Here is a 19,442-nt window from a genome sequence, read left to right as displayed (position 1 = left end):
AGATCTTTTCCTTTTACTTTTTTAGGATGGATGTGTAACTTTCCCTTCCAGGAAAATTTTTAAGTGGCCTGTTTACTAACCGAGTTAACACCTACAGTTTAGTTCTTGTGTAAATGACAAAACAAATATTCTCCTCAGTATTTTTAAAAGCAGCAGGATAAGATTATCATGTGTAGGGAGAGGGACTGGAATGTTCCAGCCTTGCCTAAGGGATGCATCTGTCCAACAATATCCTCATTTCTGTGCGTGCCTCTAACCCACCAAACTTGTGCACTGTAGTTACACGGCGGAGAAGGACAGGCCTTTACTCCTTTGAAGTCAGCATGTCAGATTAGGAGTTATGCCTTTCAGTCTACTGTGAGTTTTGGTAATGCCAGCAGCTGGATTACAAAAAAGAATTATTGACAATATTCTGGAAATTGCTGATGTCAGATTTAGATGATATAAATGGATTAGCTAAATGCCTTTATTGAATGAAGTGAACCTCTCACTAAGCACTTCTGTCCTTGCCTGCGAATCCAGCATAAAACAGCTCCACTGAGCTCTAACAAAATCAAGAGATAGTTATTCCTAAGCTTTTCTCATGAAGCCATTTTAATTATGAGAGAAAGATTCTATGAAGACTAGAAAAATGATTGTTTATATGATTACATCCTCAAAGCCAATTTTAGACAATTACAGAAATACAGAAAAAAGTTATTCACATAAATAAATAATGTTCCAAGATAGAAGTCAGCCAGTAAGCAATACATGATACTGAGCTCCTCTCTGAATGCTCATTTTAAAATGTGTTACTCCTTTATGCTTTTATTTCTACTGCCACTATCTGAAGAGCAGAAAAACAATGAACACTTGCTGATAAAAATTCACATTTCTATTACATCTCAAGAAGCAATGGGACTATGTTTAAGATTTGCAACTAAGAAGAAAGAAGATCAAAGTCAGCCAACCTGGGAAAAAATACTGAACAAGGTCTAAACTCTAATAATTCCAAGTTATCGAGAACACACTGTTAGCCAAAATCACTTCTCAAAGCCCTAGATATCAAACCCGTTGTTGAAAAATCATAGGACACGTCATCATTCTGGACATTTCATACCAAAGGTTCTTTCTTGCTTTTATCTTTGTTGTTAACTGATATGGTAGCTCCGCTGAAAATCAAACTGTTATGTATAAAATCAAACTGTTATGTATAAAACTGTTATGTTACAATGATTTTATTAAGAGGTGCAAAGAGAATTGCTTTATTTTTTGTTGTGTAGAGTAAATCAAACTTACCAGATCATAGGTCAAACAAGAATAGATTTTGCTGAATTGTCTTTTTTTTTCTTTTAATAGGAGCAACTAAAAAATAAATCAATACTATGAAAAGCTCAGATGAATGCTTCTTGCCAATTCCTTGGAAAAGTGTTGGTAAGCCAAAGTAACTATATTTAGAGAACAAGGGCATAGCAAAATACTTAATACAACACTGCCAACCTCTGTGGTTAAGACTGAGGCAACCAATAAACTGTTAAAGAGAAAAATGGAAACTTCCCTAAGAAAAGATTTAGAGAAAGTTGAGTGTGTGTACCAAACACAGGCACACTTCTTTTTTTCTAGCTCAAATTTATGAACTAACCAATAACTTGTTTTAGAAAGCAACTGCAAATGAAAACATCTTCGTAAGTTCATTTTTGAAATAAAAATTGGCACAAGACCTATTCTGCTACTTCAAAGACATATAAAGGGTTTAAAAGTTATTTTTAGTTAAATTCATTTTAATGATCGCCATTTGTCTTTTGATAATTTGTCAATCTATTAAGAGGTATATAAAAATAAAAAAGTAAAAATCTCTGCACAGACACTCCAGATTTATGGATAGAGACAAGAGACTGAATGAGCTTCTGCACGATGGTGGGTTGCAAGGTTTGACAGGGAGGTGTTGTCCTATCTAAATCTTTACGGTTGCCCAGCGGGAAGAAGTTAGTTCTTTAAGACCGTACTTAAAAAAACAATTGGAAGGTACAGAAGAAATTAAAAAATACTAATATGCATTTGTTTTAACTGGAGATATGCTAACCAGAGGGACAAACGGAGGCCAGAGCAATGTTAGCTGTGCCTTCTCTCCATAATCTCACTTCTTGATTTGTGTCTCAGAAACACACAGGAATTTATAAAATGTAAGTCTGTTTCTATCGTTTTCCTGCTTATATTCCTGTAATCACCCTCTGTCACTTCTAAGAGAAAAATCCAAGCTCCTTAATATGGGGTACAGCTGCTCACGCCCTGACCTATTCATCTTCGTCTCTTACCCCACCTTTAGCCCCTCTGCCAGTCTCAGTTCCAAAATCCAGATGTCCTGTCTCCCCGCCGCACTCACAGCTCTCCTCCAAGCTGTCCTCACTGCCCTACGTGTCCTTGCACATGCGCTTTTTTTCTTCCAGAAGCACCCTTCTCTTGGTTTCCCTGCCCAGTACCTCCACGAATCCCACTAGCCTCAGTTCAAAAATCACCCTCATGGGCTTCCCTGGTGGCGCAGTGGTTGAGAGTCCGCCTGCCGATGCAGGGGACACGGGTTCGTGCCCCGGTCCGGGAAGATCCCACATGCAGCGGAGCGGCTGGGCCCGTGAGCCATGGCCGCTGAGCCTGCGCGTCCGGAGCCTGTGCTCCGCACCGGGAGGGGCCACAACAGTGAGAGGCCCGCGTACCACAAAAAAACAAACAAACAAACAAAAAATCACCCTCTTTCTGAAACTTCTGAACTCCAGGTCCCCACCTCTCACACGGCAACCTGCGGACGGTTTTCGAAGAGCCTTAAGACAGGCACTTGAATGACTTTATCACCAGCCCATTTCACAGTGCCTGGCCTGTAACAGGCACGTAGCGAATGTCTATTTAATGATAATTATGGAATTTTTACTCACTTATCCTCTGCCTCCCCAAGTGCAAGGCATATGCCTCTCATTCTCTAAATCCCCAGCGCCCAGCAAGTAAATGCCACACAACTAGATCTCAGTGAAAATTAATAACTGTTGAAGGAACCAACACTGCACCAGCCTCCAAGCTCTCCTCTCGCAATCAAGCCTGCATGCTGATGGAAGATTCCTTTTCCAGCATGCCAACTTGCCATGGCTCCCATCACCTAACCCTACCCAGCTGGAACCCTCCCTGGTTTCCCGTTACCTGTAGCAGGAAGCGAAGCTTCCCGACCTCAGTTCTTCTGCACAGAAGTGCGCTTGCCTTGCAGGCTCTCTTCTCTCCCGCCTTCTTGTCTCAATTCAGGCTTCCCCTGCCTAAGCGAACTAAAATGGTCTTTGGGTCCATCTACGCCGTTAACCTACTTGTTTCTTAACTCCCCCATTTATTAATGAGCTGAAACGGTCTTCACAGGCTTTTTTTTTTTTTTTTCCTGTGTGTCTTGCTATTGCCTCCCTCACTAGAACATAAGGTCCATGAACTCCAGGGTCTAGTCGGCTTTGTTCACTGCTGCACCCTCTGTCCTAAAGCACCTCCTGGAAGCAGAGGTCAAGTGCTGAACATCTGTTCAGTGAGGGGCAAGACTGAACAAGACATAACTGCAGGCTGGCATTCGAGGTCCTCAGTGGCTTGGCCTCACCCCACCTCCCCAGCCTTTTCCGCACTGATTCCTCACAGGACTTCTGTTTGGTGTGTCCCGAATACGCTGCACCCACTCTTGCCTCCTAACTGGGCCCATCTACAAGAGCCTTGCCTTCTTCTTCTTCGTATTTAAATTACCTTCATTTTAAAAATCCAGCTCGAACTCCATCTTTTCTATAAGGCAATCCGAAGTGGCAAGCTCTTTAACTGCATTATTTACATAATGTCTTAAAAATCTTTCCATTCGTTAGAGCTCTCTGTCTTATACTTGTGATGACATTTTTTAAATTACAGAAATAGGCTGTCAGTTATAATAAAAGATGAAAAACCTTTAAAAGGAAAAATTCTGTATGTGAGGAGTAAATAAGGTTCAAGACCCCATTTTACCTATTTTAAGAAAATTGTATGCCTTTCTCCTCAAGTACACCAGAGAAGTTTGCTTTCAGGTTTAACGTGCAACCTAAAGGTTAAAGGGCAACATTCAAAATCTGTGAGTGAGAATTGGTTCTAGTAACACCTGTGACGTCCACTTTCATTGCAAATAATATTGACCACTGAACATACTATGAAAAGCCATCTAAAAAATAACTCTTCCAACTTTTAATGTGAGCCTAGCACAGTCCGACTGACTAAATAATTTGTTTTAATCCATAAAATAAAATATAACCAACTAGGAATGCTTGTGTGATAAGAATGCTTCTGTGATAAGAATTACTAGTCAGAAATTTTTCAAAAGTTACAGTAGGTTTTAAATAGCTGTACTGATCTGTATCCCGATGACCCCGGTGGTAGATACGTGCAAACATACCTGCACATGCGGGCCTGTGTATCAGCACAGATGATGCAATCCATGATGTGTAAACAAAGGAAACATGCTAACCTGGAGAGCAATTTGACAGCATTAGCATCCTCTGCTGAATTCATGTCATCCCAGCAGGAACTTCTCTGACTTCGCTGCAGGCTGACCTGAGGAACGCCATCAGACAGCTCTGGTTGCGGTACCCTGTGGGCCTGAATAGATCCCTCACTCCTAGATTTGGGGATCTAAAAAATAAAATAAAATAAAAAAGAGAAGCATTTTTAAAAGTCTTTCCAATTAAGTTATTGAAGATAATTTATTCGAATTTATGAATAATCTAATGTATTAATCACACTCCAGAAAAATATCAACCGAGGTAGAAAACTGAAAATACATATTAAAAATTCTTATATAGCAAAGGGCACAGTGAAGGGGAGATACCAATATTGCTGAGGGGAACTTTCAAACCATTATGGCCCATACCCCGCTCCTGGATTCTCATACAAATCTTCCCCAGGCCTAACCTCTCCTTAGAATAATTATTCTATGTAATGAGAGATTACGAGAGTATATCAGACTGCAACCTAGAAGGAGAGAAGAAATAGTCAGAAAGACGCAGAAAAAAAAATAAAAACGGCTGAGAACCACTGAAATAGAGAATGCCAATGTGAGAAAGGTGTCCGGAAATATTTACTACCAACAAGCAAAATACACACCAGTTGGCAAGTTTCTACTGTAATCCTCTGTTGTAGGGCAACGTATGGTGTAATAAATTTTGAATTAAGGAAATAAATAGGAAAAACACAACTGTTTTACTTTTCTTCTATCTCTGGAATCATGGGCAGCCCAAGTGCCAAATGAATACTGGGTATATTCACTTTTCATATCTGAGGTCTCTCTGACCCCAGAAATACTTTCATGCTGTCTTATTTTAGGTCAGAAAAAATGAGAAAACAACCTATATTCTTTTCCTAAAAATGTGTAAAAATCATGTCAGAATTTCAGGAAAGTTTCAAACCCTTGGATCAAAAGTATTCATTACACTGGAAGCTTTTTCTCATCTCTAGGACTTTTCTCTTGCTTGTCCTTTCATCTACAATGTCATGTGTTGATCACTGGCCAGTCACCAACCCAACCAAATCCTAAACTCCTTTGAGGTTGAGATAAGAATCCACTGCCCACAGAGCTTCACTAACTACCCTTAGGTCTAAATAACCTTTCCCAGCTCTGAATTCCTGTAACTCACCACCACACAATCTACACTTGACTGCATGTCATCTGATACCGTAATCTTAGTTATCGCAAGTTTCTAGGTCACGTGGCCTCAACCAGATCGCTCTTCCTACCTCGCCCTTCTCTTCTTCTTCTTTATATTATTTGTAACATTTTTACCAGGAAGTCTAGCAAAGTTTTGAACCCATTAATAAATACTTATTGTCAGACAAACACTCTTCAAGATATTCCCAGGACACTGACTGACCAAGAGGCTAGGATAATGGACAATTAAAAAGAGTAACACAGACAATTATGGACATAAATATTTAATAAGTTCGTACCACTGTGAGGATTACATGAAACTAATTTAGCAAAGAGTTACATTTAACACAAAATAAACACTAAATCAAAGCTAGCTTTTATTAATATTGTTGTTATGTAAAATTTGCCCAAGTCTGATGAATGCCAATTAATTGTTCAGTTGCATTTCTCTGTAGAGCATTCATGAGCTCATGAAAATCAAAGGGAACATTTTTTTAAATTATGAAATAACTATAGCTCATAGCTATATCTGCCAAGAATACTTCTAAAAGAAATACTCAGATAAACAGCAACACAACATGAAAAGTGTAAGCATCTGCTATTACATATTTCATAAAGGGACTCCTCTGGCATGTAATTTTTCATCAAAACAGACATGAAAAATCAATAAAAACCACTCAAAAAGCAGTACGATTTCCAATTAGTTAGCTAAAAAAAATCTCACATCCACACATATTTGTTTTAATATTGAGAGAAAACTAAGAACAGTTGTTTGGCAGTATTTCATGGTGTTAAAATAATGACATGACATTTTAGGTTCAGTGATAATTTGGGTTCTAAATTTGACTCAACAATTTACGTAAAAAAATATTCTAAAGTAAAAAAAAGGTAATATGTAGCTTATTCCATCCTGCCAGTTTATATTAAAATAGACTCCATAACACCATAATAGAATTCACATACCAGCAACTACATCAGCTACATTTATCTAAGTGTATTTCCCAATGATTTAATTTCTATAGAAATAACAGACATGATTGTCATTAACCATTAACTTTAAAATATAAACTCATTATTTATACCAAAGGAGTGCAAAGAATTCAGCTCGTGCACAGAACACGAAAATACTGCATGAAGTTTATGAGCACAAAATTGTTAGAAAACAAGTGGCTCAGTAAGTCTAAGATGACTAGAACTGTGGAATATATACACATTTTTAAAAGGAATGCACAGTTTTTCAAGGTGATTAATGATATCTTCTTGAAGATGTACCTTGAAGACTATACATTTTCACTATAGAGATGATGACTACAGGAAAAATTAATAGAGTGATAAAATTTTAAAACCTGCCGTTTTACTGATGTAATTAATTTTAGTACAAAGGTATTAACTTTGAGAAAAAGGAAGAGATCACTTTCTTTACTTTAGCTGGAATTGAGCTTTTTAGGAACACAGAGTTTAAGCCTTGGCATTGTAATGTTGGTAGAGGAGTGGTTTTATTTCTGTGCTTCCAGGTGTTATTTCGGATTGGATATAGTTCAGTGGTGGACTTGGAGACGGTGTTCAAGGCCCCTTGAACTCTCTGAGGAATATGACACCAGTCGGCCAAAGCCAAGGGTACAAAGCCAAGGGTACAAAGAGACATGTTATTACACTGTGGCCTTAGAGCAGGGGTTCTCACCCAGAGCCAGTTTTGTCTAGAGACATTTTCGGTTGCCATGAACAGGGGTGAGGGTATGTGATATTAGAATCTGGTGGGTAGAGGCCAGAGATGTGACTAAACATTCTATAATGCACAGGACAGCCTGCCATGAAAGAGAGTCATCTGGTCCAACTGTCAGTACAGCTGACGCTGAGAAACCTTGCTTTAAAGGGAATGGGGAGAAGAACTCTGTACGGAGGCAGCTCCTCTCTCTGTGTACACTTTTCATTTGTCATTGGCATGTAAACATATAACAGGCCCACATCAGCTCTGAGTTGAGCAGGAATGGGCCAAGAAGGCCCAGCAGGCCTGCCCTGTCTACGCAAGAGTTGCTAGTGACTCCATGTGGTCCAGCCAAGCTCTGTGGGGTAAGAATTTACTGTAATAAAAATAAAAACCTTACTGTAACAAATGGGGTGAATGTCCTTAGAGAGACCCATCTGCAGCCTCATAACGTGTGGCTACGGTAGGAAGACGGCCAAGGGTTTGGGACACTGACTGGGGTAGGCAGCTTTCCCTTTCTACTGCAGATATGCAGGAGTTTACACCACGCTTTGCTCTTTTATTTGAGTGATCTTCATGATAACTTTTGGACTCGAAGGTGAAAACTATGAAAGCACCCCAACCATCTGTGAAAAACATTTTGCTAAGAATTCTGCCATTGGCTGTTTCAGATAAGGATCTATGCACATGCTGTGTGATTTATGTGTACAACTCAAATACTAGCAATCCCAGGAATCTTAAAGCACATTCCGTGCATGTATTTGCAGGTATGGAAGAGCCTAAGAAGTAATTTGAGATACTTCAGTATTCGAGGTGCCAGAGGAATAGAAACAAAAGAATAGTCTTTGAAAATGTAAAATCAGGAAATAGTCTCTTAGATGCCGTTGCTGTTACTGTTATGAACAAACATTCAGTGAGTGAGCATCTACTCTGTGCTAGCACCGTTCCAAGAGATTTACATAAATTAACCCATTTAATTCTTACAACAACCTGAAGAGGCAGGGACTACGATTATTAGCATTTCCCAGCTGAGGAAACTGAGGCATAGTTCAAGCTGTCTGTCCAGTGAGGAAGTGGCAGAGACACAGTTACACCCCAGGGAGCCAGGCCACAGGACCTGTGCTTACCACTACTCTCTAGAGTTGGTCGTATGTTAAACGTTAGAATTGCAAGAAGAAAAGGCAGTTTTGGATAAAAGTCACATTATATCCCATAATGCAACCCATTTTCTTCTTTTTGGGGGGCCATTAGTAATTAAAACTTTCTTTAAATTTATCTCTCTGGCACCCACTGAAGCATTCTAGCAATATCATTTTAGGGGGAAGAAACTGAGTATGAGGAAACTATATGGGAGATGTGTTCATTGTAGTTTATTTATAATAGGCCCCAAATGTAACTAGTCTAAACAGCTAAATTACTGTAAGGTAATCATGGCACATGTATATGATGAAAGAATATTCAGTCATTAAAATATCTACAAAGTTTTTAACAGGACTGTGAAAGAATTTTAGGATATATAATATAGAATGAGCTCAGTAAGCAAATATAAATGTACAGTTATAGTTATACACACACACACACATATATATATGTGTATGTATATATAGAGAGATGTATATGTCTCCAGTAATGCTTGGAACATCACCATACTTGAAATATACGTGAAACAAACTCATGGTTACCAAAGGGGAAAGGTAGGGATAAATCAGGACTTCGGGGTTAACATACACACACTACTATATATAAAACAGATAACCAAAAAAGACCTACTGTATGAAACAGGGAACTCAATATTTTGTAATAACCTATAAGGGAAAAGAACCTGAAAAAGAATATATATACATTACATATATATGTTTATACCTGAATCACTTTGCTGTACACCTGAAACTAACACAACATTGTAAATCAACTGTACTTCAATTTAAAAAATTAAAAACAAATCAAAAATAAAACATACATGAATACATTTCAAAGGCCAAAAATCAAATTCTGCCACAGTCAACGCTATAAAGGTTTTAACAAGGTCTCATCTTTAAAAACTGAACAAAGAATCCAGCACTTGAAAAACACGCTTATGATACCAGACTGATTTACCCTGATACAATGATCTGACCAAAAATAAAAGACATAAGAAAATAAGACATAAAGAAAATAATGTGTGCCTGAATATTTATCCATATAAATCTGTCACTGCGAGGGCACAACAGTGCCCTCTGTCCCATGGGCAAGTGTTGGGTGGGAGCTGTCTGCCCTGCAGGACTGAAACAGAGGAATGGCAGGTGAGTCAGAAGCAGGAGGGACTCAGTTTACTGGACGGGGACCAATCTCTCTGAAATTCGTAGCTCCCTTTCCTTTGTGTAGGTGAATGTTTCCTCATTATTTTAAGATTCTTCCTAGAAAAGTGATGTGCATGTGAATCAACTGCAGGAAAATTTATAACAGTAATTTAGCATACTATTATGAAATAGTATTGTTAATACTTAATTTTTAAAAGTTTAAGCGAAACAAACTTTAATGTTTTGGTCTTAGGAGTCACCCTAACCACCGGCCAGGTGCTGTGCTTGCATTTTGAAATGACAAAAACTAAGTCTGTTCTTTTCATCATCAGATACTTTGGGAGAAGATTAGAACAGGGCAGAAAATTATATTCAAGGCTCAATGATGAAGGAAAATTGTGATAGCAGGATGAAAGCAGAAAAGTTCATTTCTAACATTTAGACTTTCTAAATAAAGTTCACTAGACCTCCTCAATATCCTTGACCTTTTCTGTCTTCCATTTGTCATTTGTATGGAAGAGGACAAAGCCTCTTGCTTTTTCTTCATGCTCATTAAACTCAACATCTTCATAAAAAGAAATGGTGAGATAACTAAGTACCAGAAAACAGATGTTTAGCTCTGATTTTTTTTTTTAAAGAAGACAGGCATTTCTAGCTTAAAAAATTAGAGAAAAAACAAAAACAAAAACCTCTCTAAATTAGAAAAAATTGAAATAAGAAAAATTTTAAAAAGGCCTTTGTTTTTGCTCAAAAATCTTTACATTTTGCTTTTCAAAAGTGAGGCTTGTTTACTCAATGGGAGCAATCAATTCTCCTCATAAATAACTTGGCCCATCTATTATGTGCCAGCCACAGTGCTAGCTAATTAATGGCCCAGTGGGTTGTTTTTTTTTTTTGAGCAAGTTATTAACATGCTTTAGGAAATTAGTTGTAACTAATTAAAATCTCATCTTGATCTAAATTTTAGAGTGGATCTGTACTTAGCATAAAATCATTTTAACTAAGTTTGTTAGAAAAATGACTCACAGGTGAAAAGACAAAAATTTCACAATTAAAAAAAAGTTTATCTTGAAATATAATAGATCAGATTAATTATGGTTTCACAGTGTGGCTCAAGCAAGTAACAAACCTCTTAGCATTTGACTCTCCTCAACTCTTTCCTTCTCGCCTCCTCACTCCTCTGCAAAAGCTAAATGCCATCAGAGCAGAAGTTTTTGTCTGTTTTGTTAACCGCTGTAGCCCCACCTCCTAGAGCTGTACCTAGCAAAATAGTAGGGGACCATTACATGTTCCTACAATGAATAAATGAACAAATGAATAATCGAACAAACTAACTGATAGATTCTACCTTCCTTGCAGAAATACTGATGCCATGAAGCACATTAATTCCACTGTGTAAGCATTATTCTTATTCTAAAAGTTTCGTCTATATTCAGTTTCAAAATCTCTAAGTCAGTTTTCAAAAATAGCTATGGTACAGAAATGGGAAGAATCTGAATTTACAGAGCATAGGGATTATTAACGCAAGATCGGGGCTGGAACCTGTCAATACATTTACTTGGACTAAGTGGCCCCATGGTAGAGCCATCTGTCCTGGGACTTAGGCTCAAGTAAGTCTCACCTTTCAGAAGCTGCTCATAGATAAATCTGTACATGGCAGTAAGGTGAGTCCTCTTAGAAACATCAACACGGTCCCATCTGCTGTGTTACAAAGTCACTTGTTCAAGTTCCTGACTTCAGGTCTTTCAACAGAGAACAATTCAGGCCAAAAGTAACTGTGTAAACTGAGCAGTTTAGAAATTAAATAGAAGATTTCTACAGATTTTCATGCTATTAATAACATAAAAATTTGCTTTGAAAATTTTGATCATTTATCTCTGATGATCAAAACCAATGATCAATCAATGGGAATGTTTGCCATCCAATCCCAAATGCGATCCTTTGGCCTCAAAAGTTCTTGCTAACTTAGAGGACATGATTACACAGGGTGATGGGGCCTTAAAACAAGATGTTCTCTGGAAGCTTGTTCCAAAGGGACACTACTGACACTAGCTGGAATGCCGTAAGCAGTGCTTCTTACCCAGGGGTGCACACTGGAACATCCTTTGGAGATTTAAAAAAAGTGGTACACTTGCTAAAATTCATCCCATCACCTCACTTCCCATTCCCAGGGAATATATCTGAGTTTCATCCTGGGCAGATGAATTTTTAAAAAATCCTTAGAATAATGTGTGCTGCTGATTCAGAGTTTAAAAATTTGTCAAGTAAATAATTTCTCTTTGAGGTTTTTAAAAATTAGAGTTAAGATGAAAAAATAAACTTAACATTAAATAACTGAATTGCTTGATCACAGCTGGTCATGGTTATGCAAGAAAAATTAGGTGGAAAATTCAGAAATTAAATGATTATTTTAGAACCACTCAGTTTTAGAGTTGACGAGAGGTCTACTCCAATCCCTTCATCTCAGAAATGAAATCCAGGGGCCCAGAGAACTGACATGATTTGTCCAGAGTTGTACAGAGAGTGGGAAACTTGGCTATTAAAATCCCCTTCTCCTGACCGAAGTGAAGGTGAGAAATAAAGTAATAAACTGTAAAATCCAGGGCAAACTAACAATTAATGGTAGTGCAGGGCAGCAACACACCTCCTGTGGCCCGGAAGGAAAGCAGATGGCAACACCTAGGCTGGGAGGCCCGCACTGCAGCCGTGGGGAGCCGTAAGCTGAAGCGTCCTGGGTCTGTGGTGACCTCGTAGAGCCTCATTACCAGTCCTGGCCTGACTTACAGGTTTTGTTCATTTGAAGGAAATATATTTCTATCTTGTTTAAGCCAATGTTGTTTGAGGTTTATTTATATGCAAGAACACCTAATCCAAACTGATGTAAGATTTTGCTCAAATGCTGTCTTATCAGTGAAGCCTTCTCTGTCATTACAGAATAAATAGCAAAATTCTCCCTTATGCCCCACTCCCCATTTGCCTGACCCTGCTTTATTTATTTCCATTGCACCCAATACCATCAAACACACTGTATATCTACTTATGTGTATTTATTTGTTGTCTTTTCCCCCAACCAGATGTAAGTTCCACGAGGGCAGGAACTTTGGTTGGTGTTGCAAACACTGTGGGATGGGGGGAGGGTGAAGAAAGGGTACGCCTCACTCTTAAAGGGAAATCCAACTGCTTACTTTTGTTGGGCAAAATTTAGTCACATGGTGACACACAGCTGCCAGGGAAGTCAGGGAAAGGGGTCTTATAGCTGTGCATCCGTGTACGCGGCCAAGGAAGAGAAGGAGACTAGATCCCGGGAGGCCACTAGCAGTCTTGACCACAAACCTAAAGAAATAAAGGAGTGTCTCAGAAGGATGTCTGGGGAGCAGCATTCCAGCTGGAGAGCAGTGCAGAGGTCCTGAGGAGGAAGCATGATTTCCAAGTCTGAGGAACAGCAAGGAGGCCACTGTGGCTGGCTGGAGACAAATGAGTGAGAACAGTGGCAGGAGGTGAGGTCACTGAAGTAGCACGAGGGCCCAGATCACGGAGACCTACAGGCATTTTAAGGACGTTGGCTTTTACCCTGGGCGGGGTGGGGGGGTACTTTTAGAAGGTGTTAGACAGAGAAGAAACATGCCTGACTTTCATTTTGAAAGGATCCTTACTGCTACAGCGAGAAGACTGTTGAAGGGTCAGAGTGATTAAAGGAGACCAACTAGGAAGTTGGAAGTAACTGAGATGCTCATGGGCTTGGATCAGGGAAACGATGAGATGACACCAGATTCTGTATATATTTTGAAGGTGGAGTCAACAGGATTTGCTGATGCACTGGACAGGAGGAAGGAGTCAAGGATGACTCCAAAGTTTTTGGCCTGAGCACTGAAAGAATGAACTGTATCATGGAGTTGGAAAAGACAGCAGGAGGTACAGATTTTGGCGAGCAAATCAGGAGTTTATTGCTCTGGACATGCTAAATTTGAGATGCACATAAAACAGACAAGTGGAGATGTCATGTAGACAGTTGAATATAGGAGTTGGAGTTGAGAGGCATGAACTGAAAATACCAATTTGCAAGTCATCTATATGTAGATGGTATTTAAAAACCACGTAATTGGAAGAGATCACCTAGGGAGTGAATCTAGATAGAGAAGGGAAGAGGATTAAGAACTAATCCCCAGAGCACTCAAGGTTAGAGAGGCAAGACTCAGCCTCTCTAAGTGACTGAGGAGTGGACAGTTAGGTAGAGGGAAAAACCAAGAGAGTGTACTGAAAGGCAAGGGGAAAGGGTTTCAACAAGGAAGGAATAAATACAGTTACCATATAACCCAGCAATTCCAAAACATATGTCCACATAAAGACTTGTACATGAGTGTTCATAGCAGCATTATTCATTATAGCCAAAGACTGGAAATAACTCAAATGTCCATCAACCGTTGAAAGGATAAGTAAAATGTGTATATTCATACAATGGAATGTTATTCAGTAATAAAAAGGGATGAAGCACTGGTTCAACAGAGCTGAATCTTGAAAACATTACACTGCGTGAAAGAAGGCAGACACAACAGAAACATACTGTATTATTCCATTTATATAAAATGTCCAGAACACATACATCTACAAAGACAAAAAGTAAATCATTGGCTACCAGGGACTGAGTGATGGGAAGTGACTGCAAACGAGTGTGGGGTTTCTTTCTGGGGTGATGAAATGTTTGGGAATTAGATAGTGATGATGGTTGCACAACTATGTGAATATACTAAGAATCATTGAATTGTAATTTTAAAGGAGTGAATTTTATGGTATGCAAATTATATCTCAATAAAGCTTTTTAAAAAAGGAAGGAGTGACCCAGTGTGTCAAATGCTGCCAACAGGGTGAATAAGATGAAAATTAAGACCTGACCACTGATTGTGGCAAAGTGGTATCATTTGACAAAAACTGTTTCACTCTGTAGTAGGATGGATTAGAGTGGTCCCAAAGAGAATAGAGAAGAAGTGAAACAGCAAGCTTATATAATTCATTGAGGAGTTCTGTTGTAAGGAATAGCAAAGGAAATGGGTGAAGGCTAACTGTGGTGTAGAGGCGGGGTGTTGGAGTCAAGGGAGAGGTTCTTTTGTTTTGTTTTTTTCTGGTAAGATGGGAAATATAGTATATTTCTATGCTAATGGGACTGATTCAGTGGACAGACAAAAAAAAGCCCTGATGACCCAGGAGAGAAGGAAGGGGTAGAGAATTCAGGGAGCAAAGTTCTTGAGGGGGTCAGAGGGTATGGGATCTTGTCCACAGTGGAAGGCTTCTCTGGGAGAGGAGCAAACACAGCACATCTCCTGCGACTGGAAAGAAGGAGAGAACACGGTGCAGGGGCAGATACTGGATGAATGTGAGGACAGGTGGAGAGTCTCTCCGGATGTTCTTAGTCAAATGAAAATCAGGTCATGAATGTTGCAAAGGGGGACGTTGGAGGTTAAGGACCAAGGAAATGGTATGAAACAGAGTTTAAAAGAGAGGGAAGAGTGAAAAAACTGGGGAGAGGAGTAGGACTGCCAGCGAAATGAGGACCACTTGAGGATGGTAATCACACATTTAAAGTGAGAGATCAAGCCCAAAGTTAGCAGATGGAAGGAAATAAGAATGATCAGGGTAGAATTAAACCAGACTAAAAAGATAACTGAAAAGATCAATGAAACTAAGAGGTAGATTTTGGAAAAGATAAACAAAATAGACAAACTTTTAGCTAGACTCACAAAGAAAAAAAGAGAGAAGATTCAAATAAACAGAAGTGAAAGGGGAGATGTTACAACCGATCCCACAGAAATACAAATGGTCATAAGAGACTACTAGGAAAAATTATATGCCAACAAATTGGATAACCTATAAGAAATAGGTAAATTCCTAGAAACATACAATCTACCAAGATTGAATCACGAAGAAACAGAAAGTCTGAAGAGACCAGTTACTAGTAAAGAGATTGTCCAGAGGATTTTGATTACTGATTCAAACAAAAGTCCAGGACCAGATGGTTTCACCGGTGAATTCTACTAAACATTTAAAGAATTAATACCAAACCTTCTCAAACTCTTACAAAGAATAAAAGAGGAGCCAACACTTCCAAGTTCATTTTACAAGGACAGCAAACCCTGATACCAAAATCACACAAGAACACTACAAGAAAAGAAAATTACAGGCCAATATCCTTAATGAACATACATGTAAAAATTCTCAACAAAGTATTAGCAACAATACATTAAATTCAACAATACATTAAAGGGCTCATACACCATGATCAAATGGGATTTATTCCATGGATGCAGTGATGGTTCAACATCAGCAAATCAATCAATGTGATACACTATATTAACAAAATGAAGGACAAAATTCATATAATATTCTCAATAAAGAAAAAGCATTTGTCAAAAATTCAACATATATTCATGACAAAAACTCTCAACAAAATGGGTATGGAGAGAATGCACTGCAACCTAATAAAGGCTATATGACAAGCCCACAGTTAACACCATATTCAACAGTGAAAAGCTGAAAGTTTTTCCTCTGAGATCAGGAATAAGACAATGATGCCCACTCTTGTGACTTTTATTCAACACAGGGCTGGAAGTCCTAGCCAGAGCAATTAGACAAGAAAAAAGGTTAAAAGTATCCAAATCAGAAAGGAAGAGTAAAATTGTCTCTGTTTGCAAATGACATGATCTTGTGTACAGAAAACTCCGAAGACACCACCAAAAAAACTATTAGAATAAATGGATTCAGTAAAGTTGCAGGGTACAAAATCAATATACAAAAATCTGTTGTATTTCTATAACTAATAATAAACTATCAGAGAAATTAAGAAAACAATTCCATTTATAACTTCATCAAAAGAATAAAATACCTAGGAATAAATTTAACCAAGGAAGTGAAAGATCTGTACACTGGAAATTACAGGGCAGTAATGAAAGGAACTGAAGAAGAAACATATGGAAAGATATTTCTTGCTCATGGATTGGAAGAATTAATATTGTTAAAATTTCCATACTACCCAAAGCAATCTATAGATTCAATGCAATTATTATAAAAATTTCACTGGCATTTTCCACAGAAATAGAACAAATAGTCCTAAAATATTTATGAAAACACAAAAGACTCCAAAATAGCCAAAGCAATCTTAAGAAAGAAGAACAAAGCTGGAGGCACCACACTTCCTGATCTCAAACTACATTACAAAACTATAGTAAACAAAACAGTATGGTATTAGCATAAAAACAGACTCAGAAATCAATGGAACAGAATAGAGAGCTCAGAAATAAACCCATGCATATCTAGTCAATTAACTTACAACAAAGAAGACAAGAATATACAATGCGAAAAGAAAAATATCTTCAATAAGTGGTGTTGGGAAAACCGAACAGCCACATGGAAAAGAAAGAAACTGGACCACCACCTTACACCATACGCAAAAATGAATTCAAAACAGATCAAAGAGTTGAATGTAAGACCTGAAACCAGAAAACTCCCAGAAGAAAACACCTTAAGGTGTTAAGCACCTTAACATCAGTCTTGAAAATGGTTTTTGGATTTGACATCAAAAGCAAAGGCAACAAAAGAAAAAATAGACAACTAGGACTATATCAACCTAAAAAGCTTCTGAACAGCACAGGAAACCAACAAAATTAAAAAGTAACCTACTGAATAGGAAAAATATTTGCAAATCATGTGTCTGATAAAGGATTAATATCCAAAATATATAAAGAACGCATACAACTCAATAGAAAAAAAGTCCAAATAGAAAATGGGCAGAGGATCTGCATTTTTCCAAAGATGCTCAACAGGTACATGAAAAGGTGTTCAACATGAATAACCATCAGGGAAATACAAATCAAAATCACAACTGAGATATCATCTCACATCTGTTAGAACGGCTATCATCAAAAAACAAGAAATAAGTGTTGCCAAGGATCTGGAGAAAAGGGAACCCTTGTGCACTGTTGGTAGGAATGTAAATTGGTGCAACCACTATGGAAAACAGTATGGAGGTTCCTCAAAAAATTAAAAATAGAATTACTATATGATCCAGCAATTCCACTGCTGAGTACCTATCCAAAGAGAATGAAATCACTATCTCAAAAAGATATCTGCAAACCCATGTTCACTGTAGCATTATTTACAATAGTTAAGATATGGAAACAATCTAAGTGTCCGAAGACAAATAAATGCAGAAATGAAATGTGATACACACACACACACACACACACACACACACACACACACACACACACACACACACAATGAAAGCTATTCAGCCATAGAAAAGGAAATCCTGCCATTTGCACCAACATGGATGGACCTTGAGAGCATTATGCTAAGTGAAATCGATCAGACAGAGAAAGACAAATACTGTATGATCTCATTTACATGTGGAATCTAAAAAAAAAAAAATGAACCCACAGATATAGAGAACAGACTGGTGGTTGTCAGAGGCAGGGGGTAGGAGGTGGGTGAAGTAGGTAAAATTGATGGAGGTGGTCAAAAGATACAAACTTCCAGGTATACCATAAGTAAGTCCTGAGGATGTAATGTACAACATGGTGACTACTGTTAATAATACTGTGTTGTATGTTTGAATGTTGCTAAAAAGTAGATTTAAAAAGTTTTCATAAGAAATTTTTTAAAAATTGTAACTGTGTGATGATTGGATGTTAATTAAACTTATTGCGGTAATCATCTCACAACATATACAGGTGACCCCTGAATAATGCAGAGGTTAGGGATGCTGATGAAAATTCGAGTTTAACTTTCCTGTGGGTCCTCTATATCTGTGGTTCTACATGAGCGATTTGATCCATGTAGTACTGTAGTACGTATTTACGGAAAAATATCTACGTGTAAGTGAACCTGAGTAGTTCAAACTTGTGCTGATCAAGTGTCAAACTGCATATCTCTCAAATCATCGTGTTGTACACCTAAAACTAATAACAGTGTTATATGTCAGCTATATCTCAACAAAAAAATAAAGTGAGGTATCCGTGTAGTGTTGTGGGTTTCTCCAGCTCCATTCAGCTGCTGGGGTAGGCAAGGAGTAAGTAGCATGTCGGTTTTAGAGAGGGTTGAGATTTTAAGGGAGCAGATATTAGCTTCTTTATTCCTGTGTTGTAAATGCTTGTTTACCTGCCGTCAGCCTCATTAGTTTGAGTGATGCCCGAGTATATGTCTTTCTCATTGTTGTCTCCCCTGCCTATAACTCTTTGACATATAAGAGGTGATTAATAAATGTTTAATATAATATTTCCCTTCTGAAAACAGATTTAGGAATTACTTCGTTGGTTATGCTACCTCCCCAAAATGCAGCTGATGAATCAAGCGAGATGATTTACTTATAAATTATGTAAGACTACAGTCAGTTTTTCCCTACCAGTTCTTTATATTTAAATGTTGAATTGATATTTTCAGGAAGTAGTTATATTCCCTTTTCTGAGAACTAATCAAATGAGTTCATCAAAGTGTTAATCAAACATGAAAACATCCTTTGATAATGTCATGGGTGAGTTTTAAAAAATATTATCTTAATCTTCTAAGCACAAACATGGTGGGGCGGGGGGCAGTGTAATGCAACATAGGTTTCTCCAAAAGATGAGAGTTAACTCCTCAGGGAAAGATAAGTATTGGGTTGGCCCAAAAGTTCGTTTGGGTTCTCCATAGGATGTTATGGAAAAACACGAACGAACTTTTGGGCCAACCCAATATTTGCAGGATTCCTCGCTGTAAGACTTCTCATACTGTCCAGAAATAGTTGAGCTTCTCCCTCTGGAAAACTTCTAGTACC

At 38.2% G+C, this 19,442-nt stretch overlaps 1 protein-coding gene across 6 annotated transcripts in view; it reads right to left on the bottom strand.

The window, feature by feature from the left end:
* FAM13A (family with sequence similarity 13 member A) overlaps positions 1-19,442 on the bottom strand; it is a 356,140-nt gene that overhangs the window by 129,584 nt on the left and 207,114 nt on the right. For all 6 annotated transcript variants that reach the window (XR_009564127.2, XM_060299807.1, XM_060299808.1 and 3 more), the window contains one exon: positions 4,481-4,644. Coding sequence is in view for 5 of the 6 variants with exons in the window: in XM_060299807.1 (XP_060155790.1) it covers positions 4,481-4,644 (164 nt within the window). In the remaining variant the exon portion in view is untranslated. The remainder of the gene's footprint in view (positions 1-4,480; positions 4,645-19,442) is intronic.

This window comes from Globicephala melas, chromosome 5 (assembly GCF_963455315.2).
Source record: "Globicephala melas chromosome 5, mGloMel1.2, whole genome shotgun sequence".
Taxonomy (NCBI): domain Eukaryota; kingdom Metazoa; phylum Chordata; class Mammalia; order Artiodactyla; family Delphinidae; genus Globicephala; species Globicephala melas.
This window is presented reverse-complemented; position numbering and strand designations above follow the sequence as displayed.